The following is a 19,808-nucleotide window of genomic DNA, read 5'->3' on the forward strand; positions in this document are numbered from 1 at the left end:
TTGTTAAATCTAAACTACAGGAAGGTATACCTGTAAAATATGCACAAAAAAAGGTTTGTATCCATTAATACATCATTACATTTATTTATTTTAAATGTAAGCAAAAGTAAGTATTTGGCTTGGTATCAGCCTCTTGCAATCCCTGTACAGCTCAGGCTGGGAGGGGAAGGGGGGGTTGGGGCAAGCAGTGCAAGGAACCAGTTAGTTTTGTTGCAGTGAAAGGAGGAGACAGCAGAGTGAGAGACAGATGAACTGCTCAGTCTGCTGCTTCTCCATACGGCCTGGAGGAGGGACAGAACCTGTTCAGTCTGCTGCTTCTTCATACACAGGCTGGGGGAGGGACAAGACCTGTGAGTGTTACTTAACTGCAGTAGCAAAAAAAAAACAGGTCTCCTGTCCTGACAGACAGGGCTGTGTGATGTGAGCTCTGTAAATCTCAGGACTGGATGGACAAAATTACCCCTTTTTTTGGCAGGTACAACAGCTTCCATATATGGATTTCATTTGAGTATTAATCCTTTTGCCTGGAGTTCAGCTTAAACACTGTAGTAAGGCATTTAGTGGTAATGCAGATAAGGTAGCAATACACAGATGATTCAGAGAAAGTATAACTGGGCAAATAGATACACAGCTAATATTTGTCCACTTTTAGCCCCTCTAAATGTAACCAGAATATAGACATCTAGTTATAAAATACAGAAAATGTCAAACTAGCATTAGTGATAATAAAGTAATAATGGTTATAAAAGGGACAGTTTGCCTCCAACACCTGAAAATTCATGGCAGGAAAGGTTTCCTGCACAGTGAACAAGAATCTAACTAAATGTGGAGCATGTCATAACAATTCCCTCATGGTAGAAAAAAAAAGAAATCCCTTCAATTCATATAATAGAGGCAGATGGCTGGTTCCATAGGCTTGAAGAGTCAACCTGGAGCATGTCATGGTCAGGGATGTCCTTGCAGAGAAGAAACAAGGGGCATTCATGAACAATCCAAAGGCCATTGTTAAATGGGTAGCAGAAGCTCGGAATGCCCACTGGGCCTTTTTTTTCCTTTTGTAGATGCAGCTTTGAAAAATGACACATCAGCCTTTCCTCTGTTGGCCTACATGTCACTGCTCTATTTCCTGGACTGATGAGCTAAATTTATAAACGGATAGACATATACTATATGCTCACAATTTCTTCATTTGGGAATGAGTATATATAGACTTGTGTTTAGTTACTTGTACAAAAGGTTTTCTCAGATATATTTCTGAGTACGTTGTACAACAAGCAATGTCCCCTTTCTTCAGGTTGTCCCTTCCAGACTTGCATTCCGTTTCATAGCTCATTTGACAAAACCAATAATAAATATACGTTAGTAGAATTCGTATGTTTTTAATCAAATTTATTCTAATATGGCTAAAATAACCAAAGTTAAAAAATATTCAATATTTTGTATCTGCCAAATTGGCAACAAACATGAATAATATTTCTATGATGAGCAATGTACATTTTATATAGGAGTTAATGTAAAGGTTGGAAAAAATGAAGAGCTGATTAATACAGCCTGTTATATACTCAAAACAGCAGATGGGATGATAAACCCAGTTTAGTACTTGGAGCTCATTAAAGGGAGCAAGATTTTTACTGAAGGCCAAACAGCACATGAAAAAGGTGTTTTCTTTAGTGAAGAGGTCTCCAACCTCTGTCACTGTGTGATCTATGTTCAAATATAAGTGTATGTAAAAAGTCACTCGCACTCCAATAGAATTTCAAGTCAAAAACGGTTTATTGACTCGATTACTATCACATCAGCTATATGATGCGATAGCAATCGAGTCAATAAACCGTTTTTGGCTTGAAATTCTATTGGAGTGCGAGTGACATTATACATACACTTATCTTGGATTGCTGAGGCATCTGCAGTCACTTTGGCACCCACCCGACTCTAAGGGTATTATTCGGTCAGGAGTGCGATGGGTACACTGGATTTTGGACTATGTTCATAACACATGTGGCTTAGCCAGAGTCTAAAAATATTAGTAAAAAAAGGTTTTGCTTGGTGTCGCGCTGTTAGGGAAGTGTCAAATGCATTCGAAGTCCTGGAAGGAAGAGCATGCAGTGTCTACAAGCCATTCGTTTGGATCACCATTTTAGCCATTAATGTGATGTCTAAGCCTTTAAATCGAAGCTCTCCTGCATGTTAAAGGGTAGCAGTCATATGTTCTAATGCATCTCAACTGAACGAGAGTACCAAACAAAAAGTTCCTAGAGTACAAAATAAAGTTGTATTCATTTCACAGGCATCAACAGAAAAACCAAGAAGCAGCCAAAGCATTTCAGGGGCCCAACATTCCCCCTTCATCAGGGCTTAACCAACTGTAAATATAAAACCAGGAGAATGATCTGTGGATCAATGCCTTCATCCCTATTCTGATGCATTTCATTCAGATTTATTTTTTATTTCTAATAGATCTTCCTATTTAACATAAATGAATGTCATGTGCACAGAACTTTATAAAATAAACTGCATACACCTTCCCTCCAAGCACTGCTCCTTTCCTGAGGCTGCTGTGTACTACCGTGTTTCCCCGAAAGTAAGACCTAGCGCTATCTTCAGGGATTTCTGTAATAGAAGACCTACCCCGAAAATAAGACCTAGTTCGGTGGTAGGTCTTATATTACAGAAATCCGCTAGGTCTTACTTTCGGGGTAGCTGCACATAAACTGAATTTTGAATCTAAAGACCGGCCGCAGCTCCCGCCCTGCCCACACGCCCGCCCACACCCCAGCCGGCCGCAGCTTCCACCCCGCCCACACGCCAGATGCAGCTCCCGCCTACATGCCCGACGGCCGCAGCTCCCACCCACACGCACGATGGAAGCGGAATATCATCCGCCAACACCGGGACCGGCAACAGCATGCCGCTTCCCGGGACCTCGTCCAGTCCTCCCCCAGCCAGGTAAGACATCCCCCGAAAATAAGACCCAGTGTCTTTTTTCGTGCAAAAAAAAAAATAAGACACTGTCTTATTTTCGGGGAAACACGGTATAGTATACCTGCACCATCCATGACTGCCAGTTAGCCTTAACTAGACTCTGTATTGTCCTGCACACACAGCAGTCCATTCGTATACAGTTCCACCACAACAATAAAAAATAAAAAAAAGGACATTGCAATGGTAAGGGGCGGACACATTAAAAAGGGGGGAGAATGTGTATTGAGATATGAGAGAAAATGAAAACTACATAGCAAATGTATTACAGCTAAAAAATAAAAATAAAGTGGATCTCCAACTCTTCATTACTGTTTTTTTAACACATGATTGCAAGTTGACATATTCTAACACCATAAAAAATATAGTAAAAGCATTGGGGCTATTACTCAACCTGTCTTATAATCTAGACCAGTCAAAAGAGGAACATGAATGATCCAAAGCAGACTTCTTCTGAAAAAGGTGGTTGCTTGCCTGTCATGCTGACCCTCTTGCTTCAGTATTGGGTCACTGGCCTCAAGCAAAAATGCAGATAAGGATTTCAGACTTTCCTTATCTGCATATTTGTTCTGGGTCTGAAAGTAATGAAGTCCGTAGGTTGGCATAAGCACCAGAAAAACATCAGTCATACCATTCCCCTGTACTTGAATTAAATATAAATTAGGCTAGAAAGTGGAGCCAAGTTCATCTCATATTGGCCATATGCATCCCTTAACACACTAGTGTGACATCCCTGCCTTATGGCGATGTTACCATCTGACATGTTTACTTACATTCAGATTACGATTGCTGTTGTTCACAGATAAGGGCACATTTATCAAAGCAGCAGAACTTTCCATGATCAACTATAGTCTTGTTGGCTTAGAAGAGTCCCCTATTTGTAAACCAATAGTTTGGAAAGTGCAGGAATGGTGCAGATTAGTAAAAGTCTAAAAAGCCCCCTGATATTTCCCTTTTAAAATAGAAAAAGAAATTGAGGACTTTGTGTCCTCAATCTCTTTTTCTGCAGCCTCTATTCTAAATGAATGGAAAGTACAGAGGCTTCCCATTCATTAAGAAAATATTTTACTATCAAGCTGTTTCTTAATGGGGAGGAGCCTCTGTACAGAGTGCTTCCCCCCCATTGAGAAACTCATGAATGAACGGGACGTGATGTAAATCACCTCCTGTTCATTCATTTATAACTGGGCACACATTGTAAATAACTGGGGACACATAGTACTAACACTGGAGTGATCAGCCGATCGCTCCAGTGTTTGTCCTACACAGAGGATTGGTACATACTACTGACATGTACCGATCCTCTGCCGCTCGTCCACGCACAGGGGGGCTGCAACTTCTCTGGATCCCCCTGCTCTCCAGGGCATAGGCAGCGGGGGTTACGACGAGCCGCGGGGGGGGGCGGAGCCGCTGTGACAGAACGGACGAGCAGTGAAGGGAGAGAGAGGCGCCAGCTGTCAGATCCTGGCCAAGCGTCTCTCTCTCTCCTCACTGCTGCATTAGTTAGTGACAGCGGCTCTGTCCTCCGCCCTCCCCCGCCGCCGGTTCCTTCCTTCTTCTCGGATCCCCGCTGGGGAGAGCAGCGGGGATCCAGAGAAGCGGCGGGAGGAGAGGACATGGCGATCTACCAGTGATCGCTACACGATCGACTGGTAGATCGCGATCGACCTTGTGGGCACCCCTGGTCTAGAGTAACACCAGAAAAATATAAAGACCACTAAAGTTACCAAGTAGGTTAAAATGAGAGAAAAGGAAAGTGGTTGAACTATTGAGTTTATGCATTGATAAATGTGCTCCATAAATTTCCTGCATCTTTCGTGAGGGATTGGCACGCTATAATATGAGGTAGTACAAAATGCTGGATTCAGTTTTATTAACATGAGTCTGCTGCCCACTAAACTGGTGTCTGCCAATGATTCAGAAAATACAGTCTAAGAAAAAACTGGCAGGCTGAATATTGATTCAGTTAACAAATTGCTGGCTCAATTGTGTGTAAGGGATAGGTACTTCTTGGACAATAAAGAGAGACTGCACTTTGTCCATTCGGGGCAAACTGCCAGTGTCTGCATAAAGTCCCTCCCACCCCCCAGGCAGTCACCGGGCAACACTCCCCCCAAACCACCAGAGCTTAAAAAGTGGGGCTTTCTGGTATGAGGAAGCATGTGCCTTCCACCAGGTGACACTACTTAGCCCAATCGCCTGCCCCAAAACACTGTCACGTGAGAGGGCTCATGAGGGCATCACTGACTAACCATTGAAACCAGTTGGCACTGGAGATTAAACAGACTTAGAAGCTATAGATAGAGAGACTCTCCCTCATCACCTTCCAAGTATAAAGGCCTGGGGGGAGGAGCTATCTGAAGACACAGGCCCAATCAGGGCAAAGAGACAATGTGTCTTAACTGATTTACCTTTGCAGTCTAGATTGCAATCTGTTAAAGAATTTGCTTAAACCACAAGCTTAGGTGCTTCATTATTAAGGTAATGCAAAGACTGACGAGCAAGTGCAGTAGCCTTTGTTAACCAGATCTGGGTTTACTGATCACATCAGTGAAAGTTCCTTTTTGATCAGTTGCAGTATATCATTATTGCTCTTATGCCTTCCGAAAGCCCAGCAGAGTTGATTACAAGTGACTAGAGAGTAACTTGTATGTTTATAAAATGTACTATTTCAAATGTTGGATATGAACCACTCTATAGATCTATATTGCCAATTCTTACATAAAAATACAGATAAAAGCATTGCTCTTATAGAAGACATCTGACAGAAGGTGTTATTTTAGAAGTTTTGTTAGTATAAAGCAAACATTTAAAGTCATCCTCAACATTTGTTCAATTATTCTAAGCCTATTTACAAAATAAGAACTCCCCTTTCCTCAAAAAAGAAAAAAACAAACATTCTCCATACTCATTAGAATTAGGAAACAAAGTCTGAAATGTTGCTGTAAAAAGAACTCACAATTGTGTTACTCTGAAAATGAGTATACTTTTTTATCTTGTGATTTCGGTTATGCTCAACAGTCTTCAATACTTCTGATCAGTATGACTCTCAGTTATACAGGAGTCAACTTTCTCCTCTTCTGTGATTATCTTCAGGATCTGACAGATCACAGTCGGCTCAGTCATTATTACCAGATTCTGCAAGAACGACACTGTCCTTTTATTGTACTTCTGGCAATTCAGTCCATCTGATGCATCCTCTATTACAGAAGAATCTGAGCAACATATGGAGAGTGGGTGCTGGCAATAGCGGCAAGCAAGGGAAGATCGCTTGATTCGATTCTGCAACCAAAACAGACAATTGTTAATCACATTTGTTTGTTTGAAAGATCTCTATATAAATAACCTGGCCCCATTAACAAATCACTAAAGGGAAATCTGACCCTCCAAGCTCCATCAAAACATGCAAGATTGAAGCCATTATAAGGCAATACATATCATTGTGGCACCCTTGGGTTTTGTGTGCCATTGTGTTTCTTTGAGACAAGGGTATCTGCACCAACATGTAGGCACTGAAACATTTTACAAAGAACTATGGTTTACAGTTAAGTAACAGAATTTTGGGAAGTGATCAAAGCTAACTGCTAGGGTGAGATGTTAGGGATGCTTAGGGCATAGTTACATAGTATTTGAGGTTGAATAAAGACATACGTCCATCAAGTCCAACCTATTAGGATCTCATTCTAGGAGTACCTGTACTCCTGTATATTACGGTCCCTTAAGAAATCGTCCAAAAGTTTCTTGAACAATTCCACATTATTTGCTGAAATCACCGCCTGCGGCAGTGAGTTCCAGACCCTAACTGATCTTACTGTGAAGAACCCCCTTCGCCCCTTGTGCTGGAATTTTTTTTCCACCAATTTTAGGTGATGGCCTCTAGTTTTTGTAATGGAGTTAATTTTAAACAGTTTATCGCTAATGTTGCTACCACCATTGAACATTTTGTACATGGAGATCATATCCCCCCTTAATCTCCTCACCTCCAATGTGAACATGTTTAAATTTAGTAGCCTTGTCTCGTAGCTCTGGCTACATCTTTTCTGGCACCAAGATCCCCATGGCAAGAACTATTGCACCATGCTCCCAATGCCAAAAGTAACATGCTGTTGTTTTTACAGCATGCTCACAGCTGACAAAAAGGAACTATGAAGATGACCCATAAAGTGGCTTAACCCTCTTGTGTGCAGAGGTCAATATTGCCAAATTTAGCTGCACACAACCAGTGGAACATTGCTACTTTGTGTCTTAGAACTTACAAACTGTTCAATTACCAGGAACCAACATGAAAGGTTTCAGTTTCAGCGCTCTCGCTCTTACTGTTGGCCTGGCTTTTCAGTTGATGAACGAGGTTATCTAGAAAGAATCTTACCCTAGCACCATGCTTAACTCCTTCACATGAACTCTTGTTTGTCCTTTTAGGTATTCAGACAACATTCGACTCTTGAAGTAGAGCTCCTGTAGCCTGTCCTCCAGGTGCATGATACACTAGTGGAAAACAGACCACACTAAATATTTTTGATCATAGATTCATTACACAGAATATCACAGACATGTTAGGAAGATAAAGCAGACATGGGTAGGAGTAGAAAAAAAAAACACAACACTTCAAAACCATTGAGAATTCATCTGGTACCAGTATGACTTCAGCAATATTAAAATCTGATTGACACGGGTTACTAGGTTTAGGAATTAGCACTATAAAACTTCTTTATTACATAATGGTAATGATTTTCTCTGCTTTGTTGCCTGCTGCAGAAAAACATTCATGCCCACCCCATCAGTTGACTTTGGCGTAATGGAAGGAGGGCACACATAAAATGACCCTTTATCAACTATAAACTTAGCTCACATTCAGAACAGTTTTGGTGAAAAGACTTTGTTTCCTTTCATCCATAAGCTTTCAAGGATCATAGCATTAGTAAATATTCATTTTGCCAAGAGTACTTAGATATTATCTGTGGTATCATATGACTGCCAAAATCTGTGGCAAGAGAGAGCAGAACATTAAGGGGCTGATCAGGGATGTAAAAATTCCGGACGTTTTTTCCCAATAAAATAGACATTTTCGGAAAAATTGAAAAAAAAAAAAAGTGTGGAGTATTTTTACAAATTGAAAGTCATTTTGTTACTCTAGGAATGGGAAATGCAGTGTATATAAAAATAATGTCTTCCTTATATTGTAAAGTGCTGCACAAACTGTTGGTGCTATATAAATCCTGTATAATAATAATTGTGCTTGAAATAAAAGTACAGATCATTCAGTAAATAAACTAAACTTGCTTTTTAAAATTGTATTTTATATTTGCAAATTGCAGCTTTGCTCTCAGCAGAAGTTGCACTAGATGTTGGTCTCACCATTTTACTGAGAGGAGGAAAAAAAAACCAATTTGCTGACCAGGCTATAGGTAAACATTATACTGTGATGGTGTAGAATATTATTAGGAATCATTTAGTAGGTTATAAAGATAAACGCATTTGTCAGACAAATGTACCTTCTTACCTGTCAATTAAGGCCTAAGAGGACAGAAACTAACATACCAACAACAAGCTAACTAAACTGGAGCCTTTCTTCTGCAGTGCTCCTAGTGGCAGAAATGCATATTTCTTTTTGAGTTTGAGAACTGTATTGAGAAGTAGTGTTGCTTGAAATGTATTCCAGGATTTGCTTGTCTTTAGCTGAGGGAATGTGCAATAATGTAAGACTTTACATAAAGTCTCAGAAATCTTTCATTAAGGTCATCATGTTATATAGTTTGAATACCATGTCAAAGATATATTATTTATCAGTGTAAAAGAACATATTCCACACTACTTTTTTCATTTCAAAATTTTCCAGAGAAAAACAAAACAAAAACGGTTTGGGAAAAGAACGGAAAAAACAGTTTTTTCCCCAATGTTTCCATTTTTTCCCAAGCCCTTCTCATCTCTAGGGCTGATGTATAAATGTTCCGCCCAACATGTAGCTGGGTGGATGCCATTCACATGGTACTAACGCCTCTACATGACGCAACAGAGGATAGGAAATTCCTATGCTCCTTAGCACCATCTAGTGCTGCTAATGCCATGCAAAAAGCAATCAGCCCAAGATTCCAATGAGGCCAGCATGCCAACTGAGTAAATTAAACTCATTAACCACCTTGGGAGCAAAATTTTTCATTTTTTTCACACATGGTAAAATCTGAAATTTTTGGATAGAGAATTACAATGTCCATAGTCTGGGCACAGGTGCAATTGAAGGTAGCAATATTTCTATTAAAAGCTGCACATACAGCAGTTGAATACATTTAATTTCGCTAGGCGAGGTCCAAATCTTCTGTAAGTTTATGAACCACATTCAAATATATCAAAAAGTAGCTTAATCGTACTGTAAAGAAAACAACTGCAGTCAAAATCAACCAGTTCTACGGCTGGTGACCCTGCTACAAAATACTCAAAAAAGAGCTTCATAGCAACACAATACTTTACATTTAAATACACAAGTTCCATCTGTCATTGCCACTTCTTATGGGCTCCCATAGCAATCTTTATGATTTATGCTACATAACAAATATGGATTGAGGTTTTAATCAGGAAGCTATGTCAGTTGTATTCTGGGGTAAATGTCTGAGGTTGCAGTCTACCAAAGCTGGTAATGAAAAGAAGCTGAATCATCTCCAAAACAAAACGGCATGCTCTGAGACATATTACTGGAAAGGGAGGGGAGGGGGATTGGGACTGCAGGGGTTACGAAAGGCAGACTAATACAAAAGCTGAAAACAAGCGTACTTACAAAGTTTGCGGACAGATTGTGTTTGTAAAGCTGGAGAGTAGAATTAAGCAGGCTGGAGACCAGGCTGGATACCAGCACCTCCTTGCCTAGCTTATTATCTGTTGTCCTTCTCTGGCTACTGGCAACTTGTACAGACCACTTGTCCACGTCTGCGATAATGCAGACAGCCTCTGCAATAGGCTCATCCAAAGCTGGATGCTACACAACAATGAGAAAATAAAACAGAGCAGTGAGTAGATTACATTAATTATCAGTTATAAGGGTCACTGTATTTGACACATTAAATTCCTACATACCTGTACAGCATGTAACAGATCTGACATTAGACACTGCCTCAACTTCTCCTCACTTGCTATTCCTTGAAGAACAAAGTCTGGTACGTAGGATGCACAGTAGCCTGCTAGTAAGGATCTTCCAAAGTTGGCGATGTTAGGCTTCACAGAACTGACATCAACCAGCTTTGACCTAAATATAACAAAGCATAAGGGAAATGTTCTTTGAAACACTATTCTGTGCGGTTGTTTTCTTAAGTCCTAAAGTTGACTACTACCAACAGTTTATATATCTATCTATAAATAGCAGGGATGCTTGCAGGTTGGCTGTTTTCTTAGTTCTGCAATTCAAAGCTGGCTGAAGGGGTTTGAAACTAGCAACCTGCCCTGTATGGACAGCATACTTATATACCAGCATTTCTACTTTTTTAGTTAAAAAAAACAAAACGGTTTCCACATACTCCTTTATTTTATGGCAGGATGTCCTCCTCTGCCTGCCATGATATGCCAAAACATCTAAGGCTTTTGGAAAGAGAGAAGGAGCTTAGCAGTGACACATAGTTTGCATATTTATGAACGGTCACCTGAATCATTACTGCTTAGTAGTAAAGCTCCACTATGACAAACAGAATGGAGACTTGCATGACACCTAGCTACAGAATGCTGGTAGAATGGGAACTACCCTGACCAAAGAACATCCAGACTGCAAAATCCGGCACATCAACAATTGTGTGCCCATTATAGGCAACTAGGGATGCACTGGGATGCACCGATACAATTTTTTCCACACAGAGTACGAGTACCAATATGTTTCCTCAAGTACTTGCCGATACCAAATTACCGATACTTTTTTTTTTTTTTACAGACTAATGATTTTACGACAGTTGTGAAGTCCCAGGGCCTGGTCCCAGTTGCAAACAGCACCCCTGGTAGTTCGGACACTGACTCCAAGCTGTAGAGGGACTACAAATCTCAGCAACACATTATACAACAAAACAGAATATGAAGCTACATACTCTGTGCTGCTCCGCGGTGCCAAACCCGATGTCTCCAGCGGGGAGACTCAAAGGGCTGCGCGGGGACTCAGGAAGGGCTGCGCGGGGACTCAGGAAGGGCTGCGCGGGGACTCAGGAGGTCCCGGTTGGTCCTGTGGGTGGGTGCAGACGGTGTGGTGCAGGGAGGTGGAGATGTGTGGCCGGTGCTGTTAACGGGCACCGTGGTTCACAGGAGGGCTGCAGAGGTCCCCCACTTGCAGGGGACCTCGAAAGCCTTCCTGTGAACAATGGCGTCTGTTTACATAGTTGAGTTCCATTTTAAAGCGCCGGTATCTGCGCTCAGTATCGTGTACTGCTGGAAATCTTCCAATCTCAAATCATCTGCTGCACTGCTTCCTTGGCTGACCACTTCATCTACGGTCCTCAACGTTGCCCATTTCTTTGTGCTTTTCCAAAAGAGCTTGAACAGCAGTATAACTACCTTGTGTCTTGTTGCTGTGCTCAGTTTTGCCATGGTGTACTGTGTGCACAATTATTAGAGAAGTTGTATTTTTGAGGATTCATTTAATTAATGAACAACTACAGTGCTCTCGGTAAATCCAAAATGATAAACCTCAAACCTGAATATTTAAGAAAGAAAAAGTGAGGTTTTTGCTTTCTTAGGAGAATATCTATGTGTGCACAATTATTATGCAACTAAATGGAAAATGAAAATGTTCCCATCTCACTTTTTTTTTTCCATCTGTTAAAGTGAGAATAATAAACAAACAACTCAAAATTTACAAATATATAAACATTTCTGACATTTTCAAAACAAAATCAGTGACCAATATAGCCCCCCTTCTTTTCAATAACAGTCATAAGCCTTCCATCCATGGAGACTGTCAGTTTCTTCATCTGCTGACGATCAACTTTCTATGCAGCAGCAACCACAGCCTCCCAGACACTGTTCAGAGAGGTGCACTGTTTTCCCCGTACATCTCCCGTTTAAGAAGGGCCCACAAGTTCTCAATAGGGGTTAGGTCAGGTGAGGAAGGGGGCCATGTCATTATTCTTTCATCTGTAAGGCCTTCACTAGCTTGCCATGCAGTGGAGTACTTTGATGAATTAGATGGAGTCTTCTTGAAAGATGTAGACTTTTTCCTGTACCATTGCTTGAAGAAAGTTTCTTCTAAAAACTGGCAGTAGGTTTTGGAGTTGATTTTGAGTCCATCTTCAACCCAAAAAGGTCCAACTAGCTCATTTTTAATAATACCAGCACCCCACCTCCACCTTGCTGGTGTCTGAGTTGAAGTGGAGCTCTGTGCCTGTTACTGATCCAGCCACGGGCCCATTCATCTGGTCCATCAAGAGTCACTCATCTCAGCAGTCCATAAAACCTTTGAGAAATCTGTCTTCAGATATTTCTTGGCCCAGTTTTGACGTTTCAACTTATGTGTCTTGTTTAGTTGTGGTTGGGCTTCAGCCTTCCCTACCTTAGCCATGTCTCGGAGCACTGAACACCATGTACTTCTGGGCACTCCAGGTAGGGTGCAGTTCTGGAATATGATGTCACTGGAGGATAATGGGTTCCCGGTAGCTCCACATTTGATTCTTCTCAAATCTTTGGCAGTTAATTTGCTTCTTTCTCAACACGTTTCTTGCGACCCTGAAGACTATTTGCAACAAAAAGTTTGATGGTTCTGTGATCACGACCCAATATCTTAGCAATTTCAAGAGTGCTGCATCCCTCTGAAAGACTTTTTACAATTTTTGAGGAAAAGACACTGCCTAATTATTATGCACACCTTGATATAGGGTGTTAGTCTCCTAAGGCCACCACCTCCCTCATTACACAAATACACATAACCAGATATGCTTAAATCCAATAAACCTTCAAGCTTATACAGTTGGACAATATGCATAAAAATGGTGAATTGGTCAAAAATATTCATTTGCATAATAATTGTGCACACAGTATATGACATGTGACATGAAACCGTCTTCCACAACCTCACCTTAGTAGCAGTGTTTGGCTGTTCCTCACCCAGAAAAAATGTACATACCCTGGTAAAGCAATCTCTTCTTCTTCCATCCAGTCTACTTGTTCTGCCCCGTAGTAACCAATACTTGGTGCATGAAGCTCATGACCCGTGTCCTCACTCTCACTGTCACCCAGGGCACTATCTGAACTCTCGTTCCTCGGAATGTCCCAGTCAGTGCCCAGTACAGCCTTATTCTCTGGTTTCTCCTTATCCCCATGGGGGACAGATACAGAGACTCTGTCTCTTTGGTCCTGTTCAGCACAGCAGTTTTTGCAAATGTTTGGAAGAACACTTTTTACATTACTAGGTGCTTTATCTGTTTCACACAGTCTTTGTGGGCACACTGTATCCATTCTTTTTGCCTCTTCTGGAATATGATCAATGATTTTTGCCTCAATAGAGCCATCTTCTGGAAAGTACTCATCAAACATGCTAATGTTCTCTTGATGAAAAGGATTCCAGTTTTCAAGCTTGCTTGCTACCCTGGAAAGTTTCTCACACGACTCGCTACTTTTTTGGTCCTCTGCATTCTGCTTTGCTATACTGATAGGATCAGTAGCATGTGTCCTCTGTTCCTGCACTGGTTTTGGATAGTGCTTCTGGATCTGATCCACTACATTTTGGCTTTTTATCTCTATATCAGAGTCCGGTGACATAGAATCACCAATCTGAAACTTCACCTTGCTTAGGAGCTGGCCAGCACCACAAGGCATTGCTGCAGTTGGGATCTTATCTGGAGGTTTTTTCACTATACAGATTTCATTCGTTCTCATACCTTTTACTGAGGGGCTTTCCTCTTGCACGTTCTCATTGTCCACCAATTGAACTGATGGCTCTAGGCATCCAACTGCTAAAGAGCATTTCTCTATTGGAGCTGCCCGAATGTTAATGACAGTCTCTATTTTTGTTTCTAGGCAAGTTCTTGATTTGTCTTTGTAGACTTCAGTATAACCAGGTACTTCTTGGCTGGACAGCTGGGTCGTTACCTGGCTTACACTGGTACCTTCCTCCAATGCCTCTTTCACAGAGCTTTGACAGTCCTCCTGTTGCTCTTGTGGTTTTTGCAGGTCAGTGATGGGACACTGGCAACAGCAACATTTATTTTCAGAAGTCCTTGTTTCATCTGTATCATTGTTCAACAGGCAACCCTTATTCTTGTGCATTGTGATGAAAACATAATCCGACTCCTCCACTTCACCCTTCTGTAGCATTGTAGTGATCACTGTACCGGGCATAACAATTGCTTCATCCTCACCATTCTCCAGCAGGTGGGTCTCCTGAAGTTCTGAACACCTTATAAAGTAGGTGAGGAAATAAAGTAACCTCTGCACAAGGTCTTGCCTCTTTCCAATGACAACTGTCCTTGCTAATCGCACTGGTGACCCAATAGCTCCATATAAATCTCCTACACAAAAAGGATAAAGATAGACTTTAATATTGTAAAAGAAAAAAACAAGCATACGTTTTGGTAATATTGAATTGCTTTCCATATGTAACTATTCAGTATCTAGACCAGTGAGAGTTAACTGAATGCCCACTTGGGTGAGAAGCTGGCTGTTTTATATTCTTACAATTTTTGCAATGGAAGATCACTAATGGTATATTTATAAGCATAAAAACAAAAACTTGTAGTAAACAGCCTTTTGGGAAATGGCATTCGGGGACTGCAAAATCTGCCTGGTTGACAACCACCTATCAGAAATGTTAAACAATTATATTAGCTTTCCATTGTCACTTGAAGAACAAATGTTATATGTAAGACGCATCACATTACAAATACATTTTATAACTGTATGTCTATTGCTACTGAGCATAAAGCACTATTTAACAAATATATTACAGCTAAATTTAAAGTGTGAGGGAGTGGTTGTTCCCCCCGTACTAACTGGATTTTTGCAGAACAGCACCATGACTTGACAGCTGAGAGCCACCTGTGGAGCGGGGACATGCATATTTGATAGTTTTCTATCAAAATCAACTTACCACCACTGTAAGGGCCACTCCTGGACTGCTGAACTCCTCATGCCATGCTGTATATTACATAATCTGATGCACCCTGTACTCTGGAACATGGCAGTCTGTATGTTGTTCTGTACACACATGTACTTTAAGCACTCAACTCATCAACACCTAAACTCTCACTTCTCTGGTGCTCTTTAAGGTTTTTCTTTGCCTACTAGGTGAAACCCTTTATGCAGGCATTCCCTTACATAAAGTGGAAGGAAATATTTTTTAAGTGTACACCATATACACTCCCAAGATAAGATAATTGATCCACTTCAGGATAGAGGGTGCAGTAAGATATGCCAGAAAATTCTGTAAGAACGAGGCCAGCACTTTGTCTGGCATTGAAATGCTAATGCTACTCCCCATTCTCTTTTGTCTGCTATACTGAAAGCCAGCAGCAGATGGCAGCATACCTCACAAAATCGATTGATCACTGCCACACCCAACAAAAACTCCCAAACTAACTGCAAAGTATCCAGCTTTTAGTTGCGGTTAGAAACTAGATATCTGTGCTGTAATGTATTTGTGCTTGCAAGTTGCCATTTACTTATGTTACATTTTAAACATTTAATAGCTATGCATATAGCATAAAATATAAATGTAGCTTATTGTCCTGCTATGTCAAGAGTGTCTTTAAAAGAACCCCACAAAGCAGTATTTAAACTGTTTGGTTCACTCCCTTTTAGAAGGTCTTTGCTTAGCTGGTGTGAATAAGGAACAAAAGCTCTGCTCCTGTACAAAAAAACAATAAAACTTTTTTTCTCCTGTGCATCATTACTGATGACGAAGTACAGTGCATACAGACACAGCATGTCTTCCACCGGCATCCAAATGACCCAAATAATTCTGCATATGTGATTCAGGGGCTCAACTAATTTTTATACTAGGTTCAGGTTGAGAATCTGAGACAAAATAAGTGCATGCGAATTGCTTATAAACTATAGAAAGGTTTTTGTTTTGGTCTGGAGGGTTTAAAGGAGAACTATGAGATGAGTGCTTTTCACTCACCTCATAGTTCTAGCCGACCTGTGACAATGAGACTGTCACAGGTCGGCTCAGTAGATCAGGAGGTGAGCGAACACATACCGGCGTTCGCTCACCTCTCGATCCTGTCACAGCGCTCTGCCGTGACAGGGGAGGCGCTGGATTCCCCCCTCCCCACTCCGATCCGCCAGCGCTGACTGGCGGAACGGACGAGGGAGGGGGCGGGTACAGCTGGCTCTGCCTCTAGATAGGCAGAGCCAGATGTCACTCACGCAGCTGTGCGGATCCAGACATAATTGTCGGGATCCGCTTCAGCTCCGGCGTCTCAGTATACCGCGAGCTGTAGCGGTATACTGAGCTTAGGGTGATGGGAGGACGCTAGTTTGTGTCCTCCCGTTACCCTAAGGAGAACTATGGGGAAAAGCCTTAACCCCATAGTTCTCCTTTAAAGTGACATTAAAGGATACAAAAAAATTTCCCTCCCCCCATGTTAATGTCAGCACTTACCTTAAATGATGTCTCTTAATCCGATCTTCTTCTAGTTTCCTGATGTTTTCATCTGTCCCTCCAGCGTTGCAGCGGCTCTCCGATCCAGCGCCGACTCCTCTCTGCTTGCTGGCACTTCTGATCCCACCCGTGTCTGCATGCGGGTGCACACGTCCATAGACTTACCTTGCGTCTCTGCCCGTCTCCCGGCCGAGAATCCGACCTGCAGTTTTTTTTTTTTTAAACTGTTTGCCTATATCTTGATAGCAGTAGATATATATAGCTTGATAGCAGTAGATATAGGCAAAACAAACGGGAGGGTTTAGAACCTCTTTAACTGAATTGTGTAGCTATTGGACCAGAACACTGGTCCTTACTGATGAAAACTACAGCTAGAAAAACAGAGGAAATGTGGTATTTCTGAAAACAGCAACAAGACCGTTTCATTTTCCATGATAATGAAAAATGAGCACTACAAAATGATTGAATTCAGGTGTTTCCAGTGACCACAAAGACATCTGTGTGCACACAACCGTGTGGGAAGGCCCTTTTCAGTTTCAGCATGACTGTGCCCCTGTGCACAAAGACAAGTCCATAAAGACATGGTTTGACCATTTTTTTGTACAGGAACGTGACTGGTCTGCACAGAGCTTGAACCTAAACTCTGCTAAACCTTTAGGATGAATTGGGACACCTCTAACAAGCCAGGTCTTTTCATCCAACATCAGTATCTGACCTCACAATTAGGCTGAATGGGCAGAGATTCCCACATACACACTAAAAAAATCTTGTAAAAAGCATTCCCAGAATAGTGAAAGCTGGTATAGCTAAAAAGAAGGGGGTGGGGCATTCCATATCAATGCCCATAGTTATGAAATGGAATTTCCAACAAGCTTATATACAGATGATGGTCAGTGGTTCCCAAACTTTTAGCCATATAGTGTAAATGGCTGCTATGGGCAACAGTTCCATTTTGTATTGCTCCAGCTGTCACAAAATAGTGAAATGTGTTAATTTTCTATTTATAAAAATTCATAAAATATGATGTTCCTGTTAAATTAACAACAAGCCCGTTTTATCCCAGTTGTTAGTCTTTGGATCTTCGGAATCTCCTTCACCCTTTTTACCCTGCCTCTGGTAGTTTCAGACACCAAACCATGCAAGTTTCTGGTTACATGTCAGAAAAGGTTCCATATCACCATCGTAAGAGTTAAAAGGAGAACTATGAGGTGAGTGCTTTTCACTCACCTCATAGTTCTAGCCGACCTGTGACAATGAGACTGTCACAGGTCGGCTCAGTAGATCGGGCGGTGAGCGAACACGTAGCGGCGTTCGCTCACCTCTCGATCCTGTCACGGCAGAGAGCCCCCCTCCGATCTGCCAGCGCTGACTGGCGGCACGGATGGGGCGTGTACAGCTGGCTCTGCCTCTAGATAGGCAGAGCCAGCTGTCAGTCACACAGCTGGGCGGATCCAGACATAATTGTCGGGATCCGCTTCAGCGTCTCAGTATTCCGCGAGCAGCAGCTCGCGGTGTCTCAGTCTGAGCCCAGGGTGACGGGAGGAAGCTAGTTTGTGTCCTCCCTTTACCCTAAGGAGAACTATGGGGAAAAGCCTCAATCCCATAGTTCTCCTTTAAGTAACTTTATTTTATGCTCCAGCCTATATCCCTTTCCTCCCATGGTGAATTTAGTAGTTGTAGCTAACTACTCAGCCTAGAGCTAAAGATGGACACAGTAGAACAGTGCCAGAGAGATACAAGCTAGAAGCAGCAGTAACTGGGGCAACCAAACTAATTAGGGGTATGGAGGACCAGAGCTACGAGACAAGGCTACTAAATTTAAACATGTTCACATTGGAGGTGAGGAGATTAAGGGGGGATATGATCTCCATGTACAAAATGTTCAATGGTGGTAGCAACATTAGCGATAAACTGTTTAAAATTAACTCCATTACAAAAACTAGAGGCCACCACCTAAAATTGGTGGAAAAAAAATTCCAGCACAAGGGGCGAAGGGGGTTCTTCACAGTAAGATCAGTTAGGGTCTGGAACTCACTGCCACAGGCGGTGATTTCAGCAAATAATGTGGAATTGTTCAAGAAACTTTTGGACGATTTCTTAAGGGACCGTAATATACAGGGGTACAGGTACTCCTAGAATGAGATCCTAATAGGTTGGACTTGATGGACTAATGTATTTATTGCACCTCAAATAGTATGTAACCATGTAAATGTTCATGACTTACCCAGCTGTGCCCAAAGAGGGTTGTATGGGTGAGTCTTTGCCAACATATTCACACTTTGTGATGAGTGCTTTTCCAGGAAGATTTTAATTGGTGGCTGTCCATTGGGCATGACTGTTGGAACCCAGGCAAGGTGATTTGTGAGGACAGCTGTAAGGAGTGCTGGAAGGAACCTAAAAGAAGTAAAAAAAACATGAACATCTTCAACTCTTTTTTTCCTAAATACATTTTAAAATATAAAATAGTGAGGGATCTCTCACTGCTTACCCACTCAAGTGAGTTATATGTATAGCCTTGTGTTTGGAAAGTTGATAAAAAAGAAAAGGTGATGCCCAACTAAATACCTGCCTTTGTTTTCTAAAATCACTATATACAAGGACTATAGCTGGAATTCGAATGGTTCCTGTTACCAAAACCTCCACTACTCCTATATTTCAGATGTACAGCTTGCCTTTCCTACAGTGTATAGTTTTTGTGGTATGATCAGTTAGCAGTGTATGCAGATTTTATTAGTGTTTTATTGTTTACCTTACAGTGTGTACCCATTTATTTGGTTACCCCTAAAGGGAAGAAACACAGCTGTTTCCGAGTATAACAACGGTATTCAGCAATGCATTCTGTACACAATTAGTTACTATTTAAGGAAAAAAAACCCCAGGGCTAGATTTATGCAGTGCTAACAGGAAAAATAGGCAAGAAATCTAGGGACTTGATAATCATGTATGTTTATTGGCATTGATTTAAACTTTTATTATTAAAATATCTTTTATGAATTCAATAATTTTATACGATTTTCTAATCTTCTTAATCCTCATATAAAAAACCCCACCACAACTTTTGTTGTAAATGCATATGCAACTACTATAGAGGAGCAGGGGGATACATGAAATGCAGAGAGAGGGCAGACTACTGATAAATGTGACCATCAATGTCAGCTAATCTAACCATCTATAGAATTGCTGTTCAGGAGAAGAACTTAAACTTATGAGTATCAATTGTTGGAAGTATTTTTACTTCAAGCTTTAGCATGCTCCTTTTGTAGTAGATATA

At 41.4% G+C, this 19,808-nt stretch overlaps 1 protein-coding gene across 1 annotated transcript in view; it reads right to left on the reverse strand.

Moving 5' to 3' along the window:
• Positions 1-5,899: 5,899 nt before the first annotated feature.
• FNIP1 (folliculin interacting protein 1) overlaps positions 5,900-19,808 on the reverse strand; it is a 90,843-nt gene continuing 76,934 nt past the window's right edge. The window contains exons 13-18 of the mRNA XM_018552689.1: positions 18,762-18,931; positions 13,061-14,444; positions 10,045-10,213; positions 9,749-9,946; positions 7,349-7,464; positions 5,900-6,261 (exon numbers count right to left, since the gene is read on the reverse strand). Of these exons, the coding sequence (XP_018408191.1) occupies positions 6,183-6,261; positions 7,349-7,464; positions 9,749-9,946; positions 10,045-10,213; positions 13,061-14,444; positions 18,762-18,931 (2,116 nt within the window). The 3' untranslated portion in view covers positions 5,900-6,182. The remainder of the gene's footprint in view (positions 6,262-7,348; positions 7,465-9,748; positions 9,947-10,044; positions 10,214-13,060; positions 14,445-18,761; positions 18,932-19,808) is intronic.

This window comes from Nanorana parkeri, unplaced genomic scaffold, assembly GCF_000935625.1.
Source record: "Nanorana parkeri isolate BGI_ZX_2015 unplaced genomic scaffold, ASM93562v1 scaffold95, whole genome shotgun sequence".
Lineage (NCBI taxonomy): Eukaryota > Metazoa > Chordata > Amphibia > Anura > Dicroglossidae > Nanorana > Nanorana parkeri.